Source organism: Phaethon aethereus (genome assembly GCF_964289735.1).
Source record: "Phaethon aethereus genome assembly, chromosome: 1".
Taxonomy (NCBI): domain Eukaryota; kingdom Metazoa; phylum Chordata; class Aves; order Phaethontiformes; family Phaethontidae; genus Phaethon; species Phaethon aethereus.
The window spans coordinates 215,236,387-215,256,703 of NC_138575.1; the positions used below are offsets into that span (position 1 = coordinate 215,236,387).

Below are 20,317 nucleotides of genomic sequence, written 5' to 3' on the forward strand. Positions count from 1 at the left end.
GGCATATTGTTATATTTACAGCGTCACATTTCAGGGTGGTTTTTTTTTAGCACCAAAATGCCATCAAACTATAAGCCTGAAGGCCTTTGAATTGTGAATATTCCAATATTAATAATTCTCACGTCCATCTTTCAGCTGAGAGTGGCAACACTGCTGTGTGTCTTAAAGCACTTCAGTTAAGGATCTATGAAAAATTTACAGGCATAATACAAAAAAGTGTGAAAAGCTCACAGCTTCTGCTGACATCAGTGAGAGGCCACCTCAAAAAAACCCAGCCTCTCTCCAGATATTCCCTGTTCTTCAATTTTTAGTTGAACTTTTTAATTTCCCATTTAGTGTGTACTTAGCAGCAGGATGAGGAACGTGGTACTTTTTGTAAATACCAAAAAAGTCATCCTTTAAGCACATAAACAGTCTGAGTTTCATAAGAGAACATTATATTTGCATTGCCAAAGACAGGAGTTGGTGTCATTTTCCTTCATTTTACAGTTAATAACAAGTTCTGTGAGACAGATGCTTTTGCTGTAAACATGAATTTCCAAGTAATAAATAGTAACTACTGGATTTCTTGCCCATTGTATTAGGTGATTCTTGTATTCCAGCATATCCCTCATCCTTCTGTGTTCCTCAGTGCCTATGATAATTAATAAAGACCTGAGTGAATAGTTACTCAATTATACTGTTCAGCTTCTAATGTCCACCTGGGGATAAGGTCTTTAATGCACACAGAGTGACTCTGTGCTTTGAAAAATAAAGATTTGCACTGTTTCCTCGGCTCTGAATCTGAGCAGCTCTCACTGAAGCAGTGAGAATATTGGTGCCAGCAGGATGTGGAGAAGACTCTGTATTCAGAGAAAGGGCAGCTAAAACGCGGTAATTGAATATTCAGAAACTCACACTTAACCAGGACATGTGAAATGAGTAATGTCCCAAGCAGGTTTCAATTTTCCAGTCTGAAATGGCATTTCAAGTGCAACAGCCCATTTCACAAGTGTAGGTTATGTGCGTACCTATCTGGCCGTTTCCAAACATGTCTGCAAAAATGCTATCATATACCCCAGCTTTCTGTATTATCCCATTTTGCGCAGATTTTCTGAATGCATGTTTCCATTCTGTGCTGTAATTTGGACCGCTCAATTGCTAGGAAAAATCCAACGTAAGTGAAAAAACTGCTAAAATTCCACTTTCCTCCACTTACCATTCAGTAAAGAGAATTCTAATAGTTTCTATCATGCCATTAAAGTACAGGCACACCCATGTACGCTCTAGCTATTACCCCATCAAATTACCCCATCAAAATGATGCGTAGGTGCCAAACTCACTCACATTCTCTCCCCAGAGATCTAGATTGACCCACAGTGCTCTGAAGCCTCAAAGAAATGTACAGAGTGATGTCACAGCTGGAATCATAAACTCATCCAGCTTGACGATCATGCACTGAATATTTGTGTATCCTCCATAGTGCTAACAAAAGTGGCAAATGAATTTAGAAGGAAACCTGGGGAATTAAAATATGGGGAACAAAGCAGCCTATGTAAACAGGGCTGCCGGCGTTTCAGAGCCACGTTGCAGCGTCTTACTGAAACACGCAGCAGAAGCGTTCACAGCACAGACAACAGTCAGAGAGCCTGACGTTACAGCTTCCTCACGGTATATATATGCATCTTGTGTGTGTGTGAGAGAGAGAAATTCAGTGTGGGTGGGATACAGGTCACACAACTTTAAGTGTCTCTAATATACATGTTTACATCTCAGCTAATCACTTGAGACTCCTTACACTCAACTGTGAGAAATAGAAACTTTTAGGGCATGATTCGCCTGAGCAATTTTAGATGTCTACTTCTGGATGAGATGAATTGTACTCTGAAAGTGCCAAAAGCACTCCACTGAGTCAAGAGATACTAGGCAACTAGCTTACCTGAAGATGTTTGCAACGTATATGTAGATACAGCATATATTTAACATTAACATATCTCTATTTGGATTTTCTTTTTATATATATATTCTTTCTCCTTTCAATGAGTGTTTAGGTACGGTCATTTCATACCTCTCTCTCTGGTTCCCTCAGTACATCCCCCCAAAAAGCCCTGATGAAATGATATCTTTATGACATTTCTCCTTCCAGCTCTACACAGTAGAGCTTTCCATCACGCAGTCTGATGTTATCACATGTTCATATTTCACTACCAGATCTCCAAGAACTGCATTTCTCATGTGGATTTCAGACTGCACTGCAACCTGCTACGCAGCTCTTCCAGGAGAATTTTGCCCGTGGACTTGATGCTCAGTGGCCTATGGCGGTTTGGTGTCTGTAACAGACATTACATCAAGCCCCCAGCCCCGGATGCCAGATTCAGTCTTCACAAACTGCCTCAGCCAAACTTGAACTGTAACTCAGCAAAGCTCTCAAGTGAGAATCTCTGTGATTTGTTGAAAATCAAAGTCTCTCTAAGCGATATGGCATCATGCTAATTTAGAAGAAGTTCAGGAAATGTGTATAAAGGTGTCTAATGCCTAATGCACAGACAAAAGATCATGTCAAACAGCTACACAATTACTTCAGAAAAAGTAATTTTTGATCACTTTCCTGTGGCATATAAACTGCTTAAGTGTGACTTTTAGTTGCTTTCAGACAACTAATTCTAGTCCTATAGTCAACACATTATTCCCCTATTAAATTTTATCTCACTTCATTTAATATAATTTCTTTTATATATCTCAACTAAAAATGCTATTTTATTAGGGGCTGGATGGTGAAATCACAGATTGCAAGGTAAAGAAGAAAACCCTGCATCCAATGAACTCCACATCCAGTGGAGATCTGCTTACAGGACTTTGCTTTGTCTCACCCTCTTTTCTGTTGGCATTTCTGTGAGCTGATAATGACACAGAATCACAGAATCACAGAATCACAGAATCACTAGGTTGGAAAGGACCTTCAAGATCATCAAGTCCAACCATTAATCCAGCACCACCACGTCCCCTAAACCATGTCCTGAAGCGCCACATCCACACGTTTTTTGAACACTTCCAGAGATGGCGACTCCACCACCTCCCTGGGCAGCCTGTTCCAATGCCTGACAACTCTCTCAGTGAAGAAATTTTTCCTAATATCCAATCTAAACCTCCCCTGGCGCAACTTGAGGCCATTTCCTCTCGTCCTATCACTAGTTACTTGGGAGAAGAGACCAACACCCTCGTTGCCACAACCCCCTTTCAGGTAGTTGTAGAGAGCGATAAGGTCTCCTCTCAGCCTCCTCTTCTCCAGACTAAACAACCCCAGTTCCCTCAGCCGCTCCTCATAAGACTTGTGCTCCAGACCCCTCACCAGCTTCGTTGCCCTTCTCTGGACACGCTCCAGCACCTCAGCATCCTTCTTGTAGTGAGGGGCCCAAAACTGAACACAGGATTCAAGGTGCGGCCTCACCAGTGCCGAATCCAGGGGCACAATCACTTCCCTGCTCCTGCTGGCCACACTATTGCTGATACAGGCCAGGATGTTGTTGGCCTTCTTGGCCACCTGGGCACACTGCCGGCTCATGTTCAGCCGGCTGTCAACCAGCACCCCCAGGTCCCTTTCCGCCGGGCAGCTCTCCAGCCATTCCTCCCCAAGCCTGTAGCGTTGCCTGGGGTTGTTGTGGCCGAAGTGCAGGACCCTGCACTTGGCCTTATCAAACCTCATACAGTTGGCCTCTGCCCATCGATCCAGCCTGTCCAGATCCCTCTGCAGAGCCCTCCTACCCTCCAGCAGATCAACACTCCCACCCAGCTTGGTGTCATCTGCAAACTTAGTGAGGGAGCACTCGATCCCCTCATCCAGATCATCAATGAAGATATTGAACAAGACCAGCCTCAGAACAAAGCCCTGGGGAACACCGCTTGTGACCGGCCACCAGCCGGATTTAACGCCGTTCACCACAACTCTCTGGGCTCGGCCATCCAGCCAGTTCCTCACCCAGCGAAGAGTAAACCCATCCAAGCCACGAGCCGCCAGTTGCTCCAGGAGAATGCTGTGGGAAACGCTGTCAAAGGCTTTACTAAAGTCCAGGTAGACAACGTCCACAGCCTTTTCCTCATCCACTAGGTGGGTCACCTGGTCATAGAAGGAGATCAGGTTGGTCAAGCAGGACCTGCCTTTCATGAACGAACCCATGCTGGCTGGGCCTGATCCCTTGGTTGTCCTGCAGATGCCCTGTGAGCACTCTCAAGACCAACCGCTCCATAATCTTCCCCGGTACAGAGGTCAGGCTGACAGGCCTGTAGTTCCCAGGATCCTCCTTCCAGCCTTTCTTGTAGACGGGCGTCACATTGGCAAGACACATTTTCAATTATTACAGTCTATACGGACCTTAATTTTATTTCCTTGTGCTGCCTAGAACACAGTTATTTACTTTGATTAAGCTTTCTGGCTAAAAAATAACTATGTTTGTATTCAGTGAAGGACAGCAAAATCACTATATCCCAAAGAAACCAGCAAACTTGAATCATAATCTTGGCATTGCAGCTACAGATTTGCAACATATGGTGCTTTGCCTCTAGTTCTCTTGCACATGCTGACCAAAATAATCCATTGAAACAGAAATGCCCTGAGTTGTAAGAATATTTTTTAAAGAAAGCTAAATCCCAGACATTTTACATGGGTCCCTGGCTGTAAAGAGTTTCACAGAATCACAGAATCATTAAGGATGGAAAAGACCTTTAAGATCATCAAGTCCAACTGTTAACCCAACACCACCATGCCCACTAAACCATGTCCTGAAGTGCCACATCCACACGTTTTTTGAACACTTCCAGAGATGGCGACTCCACCACCTCCCTGGGCAGCCTGTTCCAATGCCTGACAACTCTCTCAGTGAAGAAATTTTTCCTAATATCCAATCTAAACCTCCCCTGGTGCAACTTGAGGCCATTTCCTCTTGTCCTATCACTAGTTACTTGGGAGAAGAGACCAACACCCTCGTCGCCACAACCCCCTTTCAGGTAGTTTTAGAGAGCAATGAGGTCTCCTGAGCCTCCTCTTCTCCAGACTGAACAACCCCAGTTCCCTCAGCCGCTCCTCATAAGACTTGTGCTCCAGCCCCCTCACCAGCTTCGTTGCCCTTCTCTGGACACGCTCCAGCACCTCAACATCCTTCTTGTAGTGAGGGGCCCAAAACTGAACACAGGATTTGAGGTGAAATTTTAGGTTTCTCCATAAAGTGAAAATTACAGTCTCTGTAAACAAGCACATTTCTGAACCCACATTTATTTTTTCCTTAGTGCCTAATGTAGACATAAGCTGCCTTCGTAACTGGTGCGTATGATTTGCACTAACGGTGCCTAGCACAATGCTGCAGGAGCTGCTGCACTACAAACACTCTATAACAATATGTAAAATACAGAGCTTCTCAGACTTCTCAGAGTTGGACACAGCCAATTGGGTGGGTTTGACTGCAAAAGATTTGTGCTAATAAAAGTGACTGAGGCTTTCGAGGTTTTCTGCTTGAGAGGTTTGGGGCATTTTTTGGAACTACTCTGGAATGAAAGAACATTTTTTTGCATTTATGGTTTGGGAAGTGAGCTTTAGATAGGCATCTAAGACATCAAAGTTTCCTGCAGTGAAGCACCAGGGCATATCAGCTTAGTGAGACAGACCCCAGCCAGAATTCATGAACTAGCAGAACCCTGGCTCATCGGTGCACACAGAGCAGTACCGCACAGAAGAACTGGGCTAATCCAGGCGCAGCACAGGGTCAGTGTGAGAGCTAATAAGCTTCAGTCCCCAGCAGGCCTTACCAGGTCAATGCTGATACAGGGGTAATTGAGCTTTGCTGCAGTTCAAACCGGTACGTTGTTCAGGAGCCTGTGTTAGCCCTTTGTCAGTACAGCTGAATCGACTTGCGGTTGCTGCTTGGACTTCTTGCACCATTGTTCCCCACATCTTGGGTTCCGGGCCTACCTCAAGCAAAGTAAGCTTGGATCTGTCCCTACATGTCCAATGACTGTAGTGTTTCATAAAATGCGAACTCAGGGAGCTGACCAAAGCTCTTGACAATAAAGTCACTCTTTGTTTGGCCTGGAAAAAACCTACCGCAGGTGGAATAGCTCCAGAAGTAAACATAGAGCCAGAAAAGTCAGAGAAGGTTAGACATGCATCGAAAACCATGAAACTTCCAGCCTGACCTTGCCCAATAGCACGGTCACTGGTAACAGTGATCCATATCCTTTCAGTCCTTGCTCTTTCTGGCAGCAGTACCAATTAGTACTTCATGTGGTTGATGACTGCTAGAATAAGACCACCCATGAACACATTTAGGTTTTTCCTTCCTTCTCTCCTACCTTACCTCTTCACGCTGAGGGCATAATGACAAAATGTCGAATTTAGCCTTAATTGGATCTCTGCAATGTTATCACCTGAATTAGCTCCCCCATGAATAATTATCCTTGCCTGGAGGCTGACAAATTGCTTCCCTCTACTTCATGATTGTCAGGAATTTCAAATGCTATGCTAAGCATGGGGGGAAAAATGAAAAGCCTAGAGAAGCATAATTATTAAGACTGTTAAAATATTTGGCATGGAGTCCCATAGTCTCCCTGAGTCCCAAAAGGGGTGAGTGACAGCAAGAATTTGCTAGGGGCAATTGGGCAACGCCCAGTCTTTCAGTCAGCAATGACTATGGCAAGAGACTTGCATAGTCAAAGCAGAACTAACCACTGCTACCACCTGGCTCACGGTTAGGCAGTTCTTATGTTATTCGCTACCCCATTGAAGGTATGTACATCAGCTTGTTTAGCATCTTATCTGCATATTTTATCTTGCTAGGTAGATGCTAAATTCTTGGTAGCATAGCCTGATAGAAGGGTAAACATATGCAAGGGAATAGCAGCAGATTGTTGTGCATTTAGAATAGCATATAATATTCCTTCCTTTGTAAGAACAAGGTCTTGGGGAAAAAGTGCTCTTTATGAGAACAATCATTCCATGCCTGGGCAAGACCTCACACAGAAACGCAATGCGTCACTACACCACAATATCCATCTCAGATATCGAAAGAGCTGACAACTGATAAGAATTCTTCATCTCATAAAACCCAAATCATGATAAAAGTATAATGCTCTTTGAAAATGGCTTGAAATGATTGAATTAAGCACTAGAGCTTCATCCAATTTTCACATTAATGATGCTGTGCGTGTAGGATTAATGCATTTCTCAGTTCAGTTCAATTCAGTTCCTCAAAATTCTTTCCCACCTTTATGAATCCACAACACACAAGTCAGGCATAGACAAAGGTAGCTGCTGACATATTCCCTGGAGAAAGCTCTCCCTGCTCACCTGACATACAGTGACCTCTTCTGATTAGTCCTCAGGGAGCCGGACCCAGAACTCATGCTGTGATTCATCATCTGCTCACGCAGGTCATGGATTTTTGCCTCAAACCGAGCGTACTCTAAGGAGATAAAAAAACAGAGAATAAAGATATTTTAGTTTTCTTGACCTATATAACCATTAGGGCTGCTAAATGCAAATTAATGTTAAATTAATGAGTGTAAGGCATGTCCTAAAAATTGAGGTCTATGTCTCATTACTATATTATCTTAGGTAAATACATGATTTCTTTGTTGTGGTCCTGAGCATTTCAGCACTGACTGTGTGCAAAGCTAGACCCTCTCTCCTGCAGTTTCAGGAAAGGAAAGGAGGTTTAAGGTGTGTTACCAAATATCTTTCAGTCTGCAAAAAGGATGCTGAGAGCAGTTTTCCACTGTATCATTCCTCCTTCCAAAGGATGAGATACCTTGTTAGGGGCAGTGGGATGATGCACCGGAGTTACTAATCTTACACTAAAGCATTTAGTGTAAGATCCCACTGAAGGATGTACATCAAAGCCTAATTACCCCTGAAGCAGCTGTGAAATTGTTGTATGAGCAATAAACCACCTTATTTACCCAGCCCATTGAGGATTGGGCTCTGTTTCTTTTAAATAGATGGAGTCATAGCAAGGTCTTAGGGTGGGTCATCCCAGAATCTCCAGTCCTGTTTGAGAGGCATAAAAATGCCAAAAAAACCCAGTTTCCAGACCTTGTTCTCCTCTATAGCTCTGCTGATAGCTTTGTAAAACGTTGTGACCTGCTGACCAGCAACATGGGACCAGTGTTGGGGCAAGGATTCAGCTAGAGGTGTATCATTTGGTGAGGCTCTTTTCTGACAGGACACATCCCTTGTACACCCTGGTCAATGGTCCCTTCCACTGGCACCTTGCTCATTGTGTGACCTAATGCGATGAGTTTTGGTTTGCAAGAGGAAAAGTTGAAGTTCTGGAGACAAGCTCTAATTCCTTGAAACCGACAACCTACAGGCAATGCTCCAGCAACACAGGGAGTCATAATTCAACCGAAACCCAGGTTGGCTACCAACGTGAGCTAGACTAACTTGAGGGGGTGTACAAAATCCATTTCAGTGAGTCAGTGACACTTCAAACAGTAAGACGTTGCAGACTGATGCCAGCAGAGAGAAGAAGATGTTCCCTGCACCTCAATGTTTTATTTCACTGCCTGCTTCAAAAGGAGGGTCTACATTTCCCTACAGCAAGTCTGGAGCAGAAGTGAAACCAGCACACAAGGTTTCCTCTCTTAAAAGATGGAAGTACATCCCACCAGATCACACAACCTCTCAGTTTAAGCAAATAAATCTTTACTGTGCATTTATATCCCATCGGTCTGCTCCCTGTTTGTTGCTGTTTGAGCTATGTGTGAATGCTGTAAGACAGCAGTATTCTCAATTTCTCCTAGCAGAAATCTCAGCATTATTTTTGCTTGATCATTTGCTGTTCACACTGGCTCCGTTCCCAGAATGTCTCTATGCTTTGCAACAACTGATTCATTTTATTCAGTGCCCTTTAACTTTTAGTTGGATAGTAACATCTGACCTTTCCAAGATCCCACATTTTGCATAGACACTAGCTACCTTCAAGCTCGTGTAGTAGAGTGGTTTGATTTGGGCTTTTGTATTTGGGTTGTTGTGTCTGTGTCTGTCCCCTCTCCCCCTTCTTCTTCTTCTTCTTCGTCTTCTTCTTCGTCTTCTTCTTCTTCTTCTTCATCTTCGTCTTCGTCTTCGTCTTCGTCTTCGTCTTCGTCTTCCTTCTCTTCCTCCTCTTCCTCTTCCCTGATGCATTTTAACTCCTTACCATTGAGCTTCTTTGGCATTACCTGCCGAGTTTGTTAAATGACAGTGGCTACTTTGCCAATCAGCTGGGAGCCACTGCTGCAGTATAAGGCTCTTCAGTCTTCCCACATACCTATGACTTCACTGACTGCAGCTGAAATTCTGCGTATCAGGAGAAGAGACACTCCTACATGCAGACTGTATTTCGTATTTATTCTGTAGCTTGTTTCTTGCTCATTTCTTTCACCTAAAGTACATCTTTAAACTTCTCAGTAATTTAAAGTCCCAAAACCTCAGCGGAACTAAGGCTCCTACAAAACTGTATTGTTTTTTAAAATGGAGTTTAGTTTTGAAATGTTTATCCCAGTGTAGGATTTAAGTTTGCTCTGTGTGAGTCATATTTCTTCTATTCCCTCACTCTAGAATTTTTTTAGTAAATAATCATCTTCTGAGCAGGGCTTTGTTTAACTTATATTTCATTATAACAGATTTAACATTTCTTCTTGGCAAATAGGAAAGGTGATTTTAAAAACAAAAAGCTTGCATTTCTCTTCATACGGTGTCAGTCCTCTGCATACAGATGGAATACTGCAATGTTAAAGGTTGTTACTAGGTCTTTTTCATGTGTGGTGGATACACTGAAGAAGACAGTAAACATAGAGTGTAATTCAGCTTCTTTGATGTTTTACATCTGGGCAAGGCCAAAGATATGAATGATTTACATCAGAGCTGCTGTAATGGCAGCTTTCACCTTAATAAGCAACCGTATCCCAGGCAGACTCTGTATGTGAGGTGTGGGAGTAATTCCCACATTTAGGCACCGATCTGGAGAGTGAGAAGAGAGCACTGAAGATTTGACTTTCTCTAGCACAGCATCCAGCTATTTGCTACTTGAACACCAGCTCATGAGATACTCGGGTGACTAGAGCTTAGTCAGATGATGATGTTGCAGCTTGTGTTCTGACTTCAGAGTGCTCTTGTAATTCAAATGATTTTAACTGTCTGTAAATTGATTCTGAATTTAATAACATCTCTTTTTCCCCAAGACATTTTGAAACCATAACACATCTTAAAACTTGTCTAATAAGTGTGTGATGGAAGTTCAGGGTTCAAGGTACTGCTCCTTGCTTGATATTAAAAAAACCTGAAGTCCTAATGATAGTTCTGTTACTTTGTGTTCTTCAGATGTTTCTCCTTTGGATTGAAATACATAGATAATTTGAAAATAACAAAATTTATGGGCCTATATTTTCCCAAAGTACCTGCTTCATACTTATGCATCAAAAAATACTGACATGTACACCCGGCCCTTTCTCCTGACAAATGCCTGGACCAAAAATTGCAAGGCTATCAATGCAGGTAGTATTTAATCCAGCTCAGATCAGTTGCTTTAATCTCAGTTCTCCTAGTTCTTCTGATGCTTAGATACTACAGTGACGGCTGCATTTGAAATATGAACAGAAAAAGAAAGAGTGATGTTCCATTTCTGCCATCAGAACTGCTACAGTATTCCTGCCCACTGGGAAAAAGTCCTTTTTTCTTAACACTTCTTTCTATATGGGGTCATTCCAGAGGAGCTGTTTCCTAATAGCTGTTTGCATTTGCATTTGCATTTGCTGCGTGCAAATAAGTGTCAGTTCTAAAATCCAGAAAAACGCTTCATGCTTTCTTCAAATTCAGCACTAAATCTAAATAACACACTTTCAAGGCTCCTACACAATTAAAAGGACACTGAGGTTGTGACACGCTGACAAGAGATACAGTTAAAGCTGATTCACTAATTTCATGCCCTTTAAAGAAAGGGCGAACAAAAAATGTATTGCTGCTGGAGTGCATCATTAGTGAAATTTACCAAATTTTACTTACCAAAATCCATCTGCAAAGGTCCTACCCATTGCCTGATTCACTAATGATGTAACAAACTCTGGTAGCTTAAGAAACTGATAAAGTTATGCATTAGACTAAAAGAGCAAATGGGTGAGAAAACTGTAACCTATATTATTGCTGGGGTCAGACCAGACGATATAATGGTTTGTGCTGGTCTGTGGCTTTGGAAATGCTGTAAGAAACAGGGCAGATGAGATGGAGGGAGGTGTTTGTTCATACTCCGCTTCAGAGCTGGGTCAGGGCTCATGGCAGTGTAGGTAGACCTGCATTTAGCCGTCCCAAGGGTACAAACACAACTCGTTGGCCCTGGACATGTGGAGCTAGTGCCATTGGGTGTGGGAGAGGAGATTGCTGCTGTGAAGAATGGCCCAGCTGCAGGGACAGCAAGACCATTTTTAGGGCGCTGGCATTGACATGTTGGGCTCTGTGTGGGCTGCCAGCCCCAGCAGTATTGTCCCAAGCAAGTGCCCATTTTTCCAGGGGTCTATTTTCCAAAGTTGGCTCTGCTCAGCTCTCTGGGCAGTTGGGAGAGAGAGAGAAGTCAGCTTGGATTGCTACGGCGTGACTTGTCCCCAAGCCCCAACCAAGAGCAAAACTGAGTGTATTTATCAAATAAAGACACCGGTTTGAACAACTGACGTTTGTCTGCTTCATACAGGACTCATTAGCCTGAATATGTGGACAGGGAGCTGGTGTTTTTGCTTCTACCTTATTCCAACAGCTTGTCAAGTGCTACATCTGGGACTCACACATAGCCTAACCTTCGAATATCAATGCAATTGTTTGCCTTTCCAAAGCACTTGCACATGTTGAAATGACTGGATAGACCTTTGGGAGTAATCTTCAAACACCTTAAACCTTCTCCTTAGTTCACACACTGAGAAATCAAAACAAGGTAAATGGCCAGCCCCATTAAAAAAAACATCCCAAACCCCAAACCCTAACAGTAATGCACTTAAACTGAAACCAAGTTTAGCTGGCCAAGATCAAAACTATGATCTACAAAATCCTGCCTAATCCACTTTGGCGTCTGAGGGTATGCAGACACCAACATTTTTACTGCTGAAGTGATTTAGATACCTAAATTCCTGCCACCCCTTTTACAACTGTTCAGGTGGGTACCTACAGGGTGGGAAGGAGTTAAACACACACACACATCTCCCTTTTGAATTTCCTATTGACTAGCTTTGATGGCCCATGACTGACTTAGTCTGAGAGCTGTTGATTATGATGACTCAATGCTTAAGTCTCTCCACATATTGTGCAGGAAAATGCCATGAGTTTGTGAGATCCATGGTGGATCCCTAGACATTAGGGATAGTTGGGATGAGTGATGCTGAGACTTAAGTCCTTTCATATATATGGGGCAAGAACCTGTTCAATTAAAATAAGTGGTGTGTTGAAAGTTAAAAATTCTCCAAAAATTCTCCAATTCTCCAAAATTTCTCACTTCAAAAATGGCTTAAAAGGCTGTAATACTTGAGCATACAAGAAAGCTCTTGGAAGTCTTAGATACATTTGAAAGTTTAAAAATGAATGCAAGAAACCAAACCTCAAGAAATTTTTATAAAATGAGAGTGAAAATAAGATAATTTCTAAATATAAAAATAGAAAATAATTAATAAATTAATAAATGTGCTGCAGCTTTTCTATGAGAAACAGTTGCAGAATTTTATAAAACTACATTGCTGTTATTTTTCACTCTTAAGTTAACTATAAAGAATACAGCTTTGACTGAATTTGGAGAACATGAAAACAAAAAAGCCCTGATCCTACAAGTGAAGTATAGCTAAGCAGCTAAATTGCTAATGTATTATACAACAGTGAAAATAATAGTTCAGCATGACAGTCCAAGTCTTTACTAGTTTGAACTCTTTTAGTGCTGGCACCTTTAGAGAGATAGGCATTCTTTCTGTCAGTAGGTATCTAAATTTGCTTTCCTATGTAATTCAGGAACATCACTGTTTGCTTCTAGATGATAACAGATTTCCTAATTGCTGCTTTTGTGCTTCTAAAATAATGCATCTTTATCCCACTTCAGCAAATGGTGAAGCAGTGATGGCTATAATGCAAGTGGGAGGTTGGAAAAAGCAGTATATTTCTCTCGGACTCTGCTGGAGGGGTGGAAGGAAAGTAAAACTCGAACTGACCAATTTTAACAGACTACACTGCTTAAAAAAAAGGAAAAAACCCAAACCAAAAAAACTAGGAAGGCATTAGCTAGAGACAGAGTTTTATCACCTCAAAAAGGGTATGTTGAATAACTCTAGACACTATACTAAAGGAATAGCTGCCAGACCAGCTTCTACATCAGTATCAATTTGGCATAATTTCAGTGGATCCAGGCCAGCTTAAACCTTCCGAGATTTTCTTCTGTTCTGTTTATGGGAACACAAATTGTATGCCACTATGACAAGTCATGAACTTATTGCCTTGGACATCTGAGATAGCAATGTGCATGGTAACATTATTCATGCTATTTATGTAAATCTTATTTTTTTCCCTCTAACCCCTCTTAGCAGATGTCTTGGCTAAATCATTTAAGCTTTAAAATATAGAAAAATGCATTTCTTCCTACAGTGAGTATTTCCCATTTCTCCTCCTTGCCCACAGCGCTATCCAGTCACCACTGTTTTACACATGGAGGTGAGAGGAAGGCGAGCAGACCACCATCAACACCTCAGAGGACTGGGTCTGATTCTCGCTTTTCCGAAGATTTACAGTGCGAACCTGGGTGAGTCACAAAGAATAAGTCACAGAATCACAGAATCACAGAATCACTAGGTTGGAAAGGACCTTCAAGATCATCAAGTCCAACCATTAATCCAGCGCCACCATGTCCCCTAAACCATGTCCTGAAGCGCCACATCCACACGTTTTTTTGAACACTTCCAGGGATGGTGACTCCACCATGTGGCCTGTTCCAATGCCTGACCACTCTCTCAGTGAAGAAATTTTTCCTAATATCCAATCTAAACCTCCCCTGGCGCAACTTGAGGCCATTTCCTCTCGTCCTATCACTAGTTACTTGGGAGAAGAGACCAACACCCTCGTTGCCACAACCCCCTTTCAGGGAGTTGTAGAGAGCGATAAGGTCTCCTCTCAGCCTCCTCTTCTCCAGACTGAACAACCCCAGTTCCCTCAGCCGCTCCTCATCAGACTTGTGCTCCAGACCCCTCACCAGCTTCGTTGCCCTTCTCTGGACACGTTCCAGCACCTCAACATCCTTCTTGTAGTGAGGGGCCCAAAACTGAACACAGGATTCAAGGTGCGGCCTCACCAGTGCCAAGTACAGGGGCACAATCACTTCCCTGCTCCTGCTGGCCACACTATTGCTGATACAGGCCAGGATGCTGTTGGCCTTCTTGGCCACCTGGGCACACTGCTGGCTCATGTTCAGCCGGCTGTCAACCAGCACCCCCAGGTCCCTTTCCGCCGGGCAGCTCTCCAGCCACTCCTCCCCAAGCCTGTAGCGTTGCATGGGGTACCTAAGTCCTGGCACCTAAGGCAGAGATATGGATGCTAGATTAACATGGTGTCTTTGGTTACGCCTGCCAGATGCCTAACATGCCCCAGCTCTGGAAGCCTTTCAAACTACTGTAATAGGCATAAAAAGCGAAAGAGTGTGCAAAAAGACAGGAACTGCTAATACTTTTGGTTAGTATTTTATGTCTTCTGTTTCTGATCTTTTGTTGTTGTTGTTGTTGTTTCAATTTTTGCTGTAAGTACCCTGACTGCTGGTTTTAGATGATTAGGAGGTCAATTCTATAGCTGTCTGAGGTGGCAAGCCATTACACAGCAGGTTAATGATGGTGAAAAATCTTTGTGGTCTGTGGTAATCTCTGAAGAAACGAACAAACATACTCTGGTTAGGTACAGTTCCCTGTGCCTTTGCTTCTTTACACCTTCCTCTGCCATGTCTGGTGTTGGCCAGGGACAAAGTTCTGGACAAGGCTGGCATTGGATCTCATATTATATGGCAAATGCTATGCTTTTACTAAGTCCCAAAGATCAATCAGATTTAACATCAGCTAAATTCATCACTTGACAAGAAAAAATGCACACAATTCTGATGCCATCAGTAGGCAATGCAATAGTGTGCATTATTTATTGAGCGAAGTGTTGCTCAAAAGGCATTCCTCCATTCATGATGCACAGAGCAACAAAACCAGTTATGCTGCTGCTTCTTATCAGTCATATAACTCCCCTGAGCTCACTCAAAGGAAATGAAAATCACAGATTTCAATACCGGGGAAGGGAAGATACATTTGCATTTTATTAGTTTGAATATATCTGCGTGTTTTTAGTGGAATATTTTCAACACACCTTTTCAGGAACCTTTCAACAATAATGACACAGGTATATTTACTCACTTTACTCATTACTTTGGCCTTTAAAACTTCAGCACGGTAGGGCCATTAATGTCTTTGTTCTCTGATACTGATTGGTTGTCTTCCTTTACCAGTATACAGGTATTTACACTTGAGCCTGTCCTCATTGCCTAAATGTCACTACTAACTTTATTTTCATTTTCTTTATTACTGAAGTCAATGCTTCTTCCATCTGTTGCACCATTAGATACAGACCTTGCATTGTGTTTGTTGTGAATATAAATACACCTGAAAAGATACCTTCCTCCCACAACATGTTCAGGAGACTAATATGTGCTCTATTCTTAGTCATGGGGAATATAATTCCAATCCAAATTAGTCTCTGGAAGCTTTAGTTTCAGAGACTTCATGCCTCATAATGAATGAGATGTACTAAAATAAATCAAGCTATTAGTGAGTGACAAGGACTTTCTATCCCACTGAGGTGTTATTTTACCTGTTCCCTTAAAAACTATCCTTGGCTTATGGAGTGTCAGCCTGGACTTTCTCAGCTGGGAATTTCTTGCAGCTTCTTCCAACCGTTGAAGAAATCTGCAAGCAGCTCAATAGCTTTTAAAAACAACTCTTCCTTCCCACCCAAGGGAAGATTTCACGAACCTTTTCCTGAACAAAATTTTACTGTATTCTCAAAAATGTATCCCCCCCTTTATTTGACTTGATGCACCCCTGAACTAAACAAGACTGTTTGTGGCACTTCAAATTCCCTGAGGCTCTCACTGAGCTAACATCTTGGACAATGTTGTGTGTACGCATGTCCAAGGAGGAGCAAGGCAAATAAAGAGCAGAGGGTCAGATCTGAAACAACCATATCACGACACATGGTCTGCCTTGGCAAGCAGAGTGTGAAATTTTGCAAAAGTTGGGCACATCACCCCAGGCATCCAACTTGCACAGCCACGCTTGTCCAGCACCGCAGCATATGTCTCATTGACCTTGATAGTTTTGTAGGAGTTACTGTTTTGTACACTGCAGAAACATTTCAAGATATCTGGTGTTTTAGGCACAAAATGACTCTGTCAAGGTAAAAGAAAAAGCTTCCCTGCATTGGAATCCTCTTTCTTCAACAAAGATTTATGTAGGACATAGCAAAGAAACAAAACCTACTTTCTATTAATAGCTCAGCTAATTCATTTAGCTATTTCGTTGCTTCAGGCTAGTTGTGGAGGATCTTATTTTCAGACATTTATTCAATTTCCACAATTCCCCATCCAAAATCATTGTGCTGGGGCAATTGTTACCTATTATTTTTGCTTTGTTGCTTTTTCTTGCTTCTGCTTTTTACCAAGAGTTCTATTTATTGGGAGTTGAGCATCTTATACTGATTAGCCGTATCTTCTTAATGATGATGCTGGCTTAGCCTGCTTCCAGCTCTTAAAGACGTGAATTGACATGAGGAAACAAAATACAGAGCTGACTGCTTCTAGAGTATCTTAGGCATGGCAACACAGGGAAGTCACTTTGGTGGTCTTGACTAAGTCCATATCTACATTGGGTAGACTCTGATGGTAAGTGATTCCTACCTGCCTCCAGCTGTTTATAAAGCTCCACTTTCCAAAAGTCTCCTGAGTGCCCCACCTACCAGGTACGTGGCTCATGGGAGTCTTCCCAAGCGTGGTTCAGTACGAATGAACTGGGTTAGCCTGCTCAGTCTATTTACGCTAATCTGGCTGAGTCTGACTGATGCAGATTGGAAAGCACTCAGACACAAAACTACCTGCAAGCATGAAGAGGGATGGAGCCGGGAGCAAACTGGGGCAGGTGGTATCCTCCTCAGCCCTGTTGTATGCAGAAGATGCCACCTTGTACTGAACCATGTCGGGAAAAGAAAAAGGGTAGAATCCTACTTTTTCATCTCCAGAATCAATAGCAAATTACGTGACTAAGCCACATGACCTGCCTAGGACTTGTGCAAGAATCTTTTTGAAATAAAGCTGGAAATGTAGACCAGTCTGACCTGCCTGATTTTCAGGAAAAAAAAAAAAAAAAAAAAAGACACTGCTAAATCAGGGCTCAAAACTCCCAAGTGAACTTTTATGAAAACTTACATGAAAACTTTCACAGCTAAGACATCATATGCTGGAGAGATCATATGCTGGTTTTGTACTTATAGTCCATTAAATTCTGATATACTCAGAGTGGGAAGAGATAAAAAAGGGGTTCCTAAAAGAGACTTGGGGAATAAAAAAGTTTCCTTCTGAAAATAGAGTGGTAGGGAAGCTAATGTGATTTTATGAATTCCATGAACCAGCATGAAAGCTGTAGCCTTCAGTAAAAAAATCCTCAAAACCACAACCCACAAAGCATTTAAAAATTATAAGCTAAAGCAGAAAATTAAATAGTAGCAAGAATATCGATACTACCTGATGTAATTATTCATATAACAGGATAGCCTTACAGACTAGCAAAAGCACAGAGATCAGAAGAACCACCAGTAGTACAGCCAGAATCTTGGCAAAAGTGTTATGAAAATAAACACGGATATACCTCATTGGGTTGAACTGTTTTGCTGTTATGATTAATACCATTTGCTAACCTTGAATAATGCCATTAATAAATGGTTCACTCCCTGACTTCAAAATCTGCTAGGTAAAAACTACCTCCCCTTGTAACCTCCTCTTTCCTATAGTCAGCTGTGCTGTTCTTCCAGAGAAGGATATCTTCAGCCATCTCCTAAGGCTGTCTAGGACACTCTATTGAATTAAAAAGAAGACCTGAGCAAAGACTGGAAAAAAAACTATCCATTTTCACATTAAAAAATAATCCCAAATGTCCTGAACAAAGAAGAAAAGTATGCAGAAAGGAATGAAATGGATAAAAACATTCCCACATGTGTATTGATCTTTTCTGAGGCAATAGGGAGAGCAGCTGCAGAACTGTATTTGCTAGAACTTCCTGATGAAGGGGGATTACTGTTTCTAATGCAAACAGGTAATAGGGAATGGTTGGGCACATTACAATGAATGAACTTGAAGAAGACAAACATATATATTACCTCAGGATAAGTCATGCTCCCTGCAAGCCTCTTAGCTTATTATAAGGAATATTTTGAGTACTGTGCAATGAGATATCTAGGTTGCAAACCTGTGTGTTGTGCAATTGGCTACTAATTGGACAGGGAGATTATAGCTGATGGTCTGGATGTTCTGAAATGTTGATTGACTTGAGCATCAGATCATGTAAAATTGGAATAAGGTCTGAAAAATCAATGTAATACCAACAAGTGCCTTGCAATTACTGCTGATACTCTTGACCTCATCATTCACAGAACCACAGAAACCCAGATTTATGGCATAAAAGTCTTAGCTGGGAAAGGTCTTCTTAATCAAGCCCAATTCCTTCTTTTACAGAAAATCAAAACCTAAAATACTGGGCATAGTCTGTTCAAATACTTTCTTACAATTAATTCAGTTTTGGCATTTCATAACTGTTGGAAGACGACACACAGAATCCAGTCCTCAAATGGTTAGACTCATTCTTCTAACCAAATGCAACTGAAGCCTACTTATTGGCTTTTGCACCAACACAGTTCCTCTGTGTAAATTGCTCTTTTCCATTGTATATTGATTCTCATGACAGATTTACAGAGAGAACACAACTTCACCTACCAATCTCCATTTTCCTAAATAAACAATCCAATCATTGCTTCAGTCTTTTCTGGTATGCTTGCCTCTCTTCAGTTGGCTTTTTTATTGTTTTACAAAGTTTAATCTACGCCTTCGCTGGTTTAAATAGCAGTGTCCTATATCATGCAATATCAAATGACCGCCTGAAAAATCAGACATATTGCATCAAATATATACCTCTTTCTAAAAATTAAATACATTATTAAAGACTGATATCAGGAAAATTTGCCTGTCTATACTATATTACTTTTTAATCACAAATCTTGAATTTAGCTCCCTGTTTTGTTTCTAAATCTATGTTTTAATGGTTCTACATACTACTGAAGAGAGACTTATGCATCTCCAGATCTGTTGAATGCACATCATTCATTTTTCTCCTTTCCTGATGGACATTGTAGGTGTCATTTTGCAGATAAAGTGCTATCTGTAGTTGAATAGGTATTTGAGAAGCTCTTCCTACTCCCTGTGCCAATTCTCCAGTATTCTGTGATGGAGTAACCAGGTCTGCCTAACCTCAGCACAGAAACATCTTCCAGTTTTTATCCATCCCATAACTAGTCCTGTGTACTATTTAAACAATTTTATTGTATTACAGCTTTTCCACTGAGTGAAAACTGAAAATGCAAAGCTAATTTGACAACATATACATCAGTGAATATTACTAACCGCCAAGACCTTCAAGGTTTCTGTCTACAGTGTCTTAATCAAATCAATACCTTCAGTGCTTTTGTTCAACTCAGATGTGCCAGAGACACAGACTTAGGTAAAAAAGAAAAGATCAGGGTCAATCCTACGGGAAGCAGAAATTTCTGCTTTCTCCCTGCTGTAGTGGTGAGCCACGTTATGGGCAAGTCTTACAGACTGGTAGAAAATGGAAGTGCCAAAAACTTCCCACCTGATATCCAGGCTTCTTGTATTCTTTCATGATTCTGACAAGCATCCCAGAATAAGAATGACAACCTCAACAGCTTTTCTCAAGGACCAGCAGTTTGTTCTTCGGAGTAAGTGACTGTTTTGTTATCCTAATGTGGTGGGTATTATTGGTTTATCAGTCTTTTACACTACTTTACAGAAAGTCAATTCAAGATACATATTTTTTTTCATTGAATGCAAATATATGTATATAATGTGTATATATATGTGTATATATATGGAATGCAGAGAGAGAGAAAAAAGGCGCTGTGTCAAATGCTATTTAATGCAGACTTTCCCACAGTTGCCAGCCTACAGCTAGCGACAGCAGTTGGATTGCAGTGCCATGTGCTCCCTTGAAAGGC

The 20,317-nt window shown here is 41.7% G+C and overlaps 1 protein-coding gene across 7 annotated transcripts in view; it reads right to left on the minus strand.

The window, feature by feature from the left end:
- Positions 1 to 20,317, minus strand: part of DLG2 (discs large MAGUK scaffold protein 2) — a gene marked incomplete at both ends in the record, with an annotated part of 787,463 nt that overhangs the window by 90,754 nt on the left and 676,392 nt on the right. For 5 of the 7 annotated variants that reach the window (XM_082013954.1, XM_082013953.1, XM_082013952.1 and 2 more), the window contains one exon: positions 7,313 to 7,427. In XM_082013954.1, coding sequence (XP_081870080.1) covers positions 7,313 to 7,427 — 115 coding nt within the window. Of the gene's footprint in view, positions 1 to 7,312; positions 7,428 to 20,317 lie in introns of those variants that run through there. The other 2 variants (XM_082013957.1, XM_082013956.1) reach the window with 1 other exon arrangement.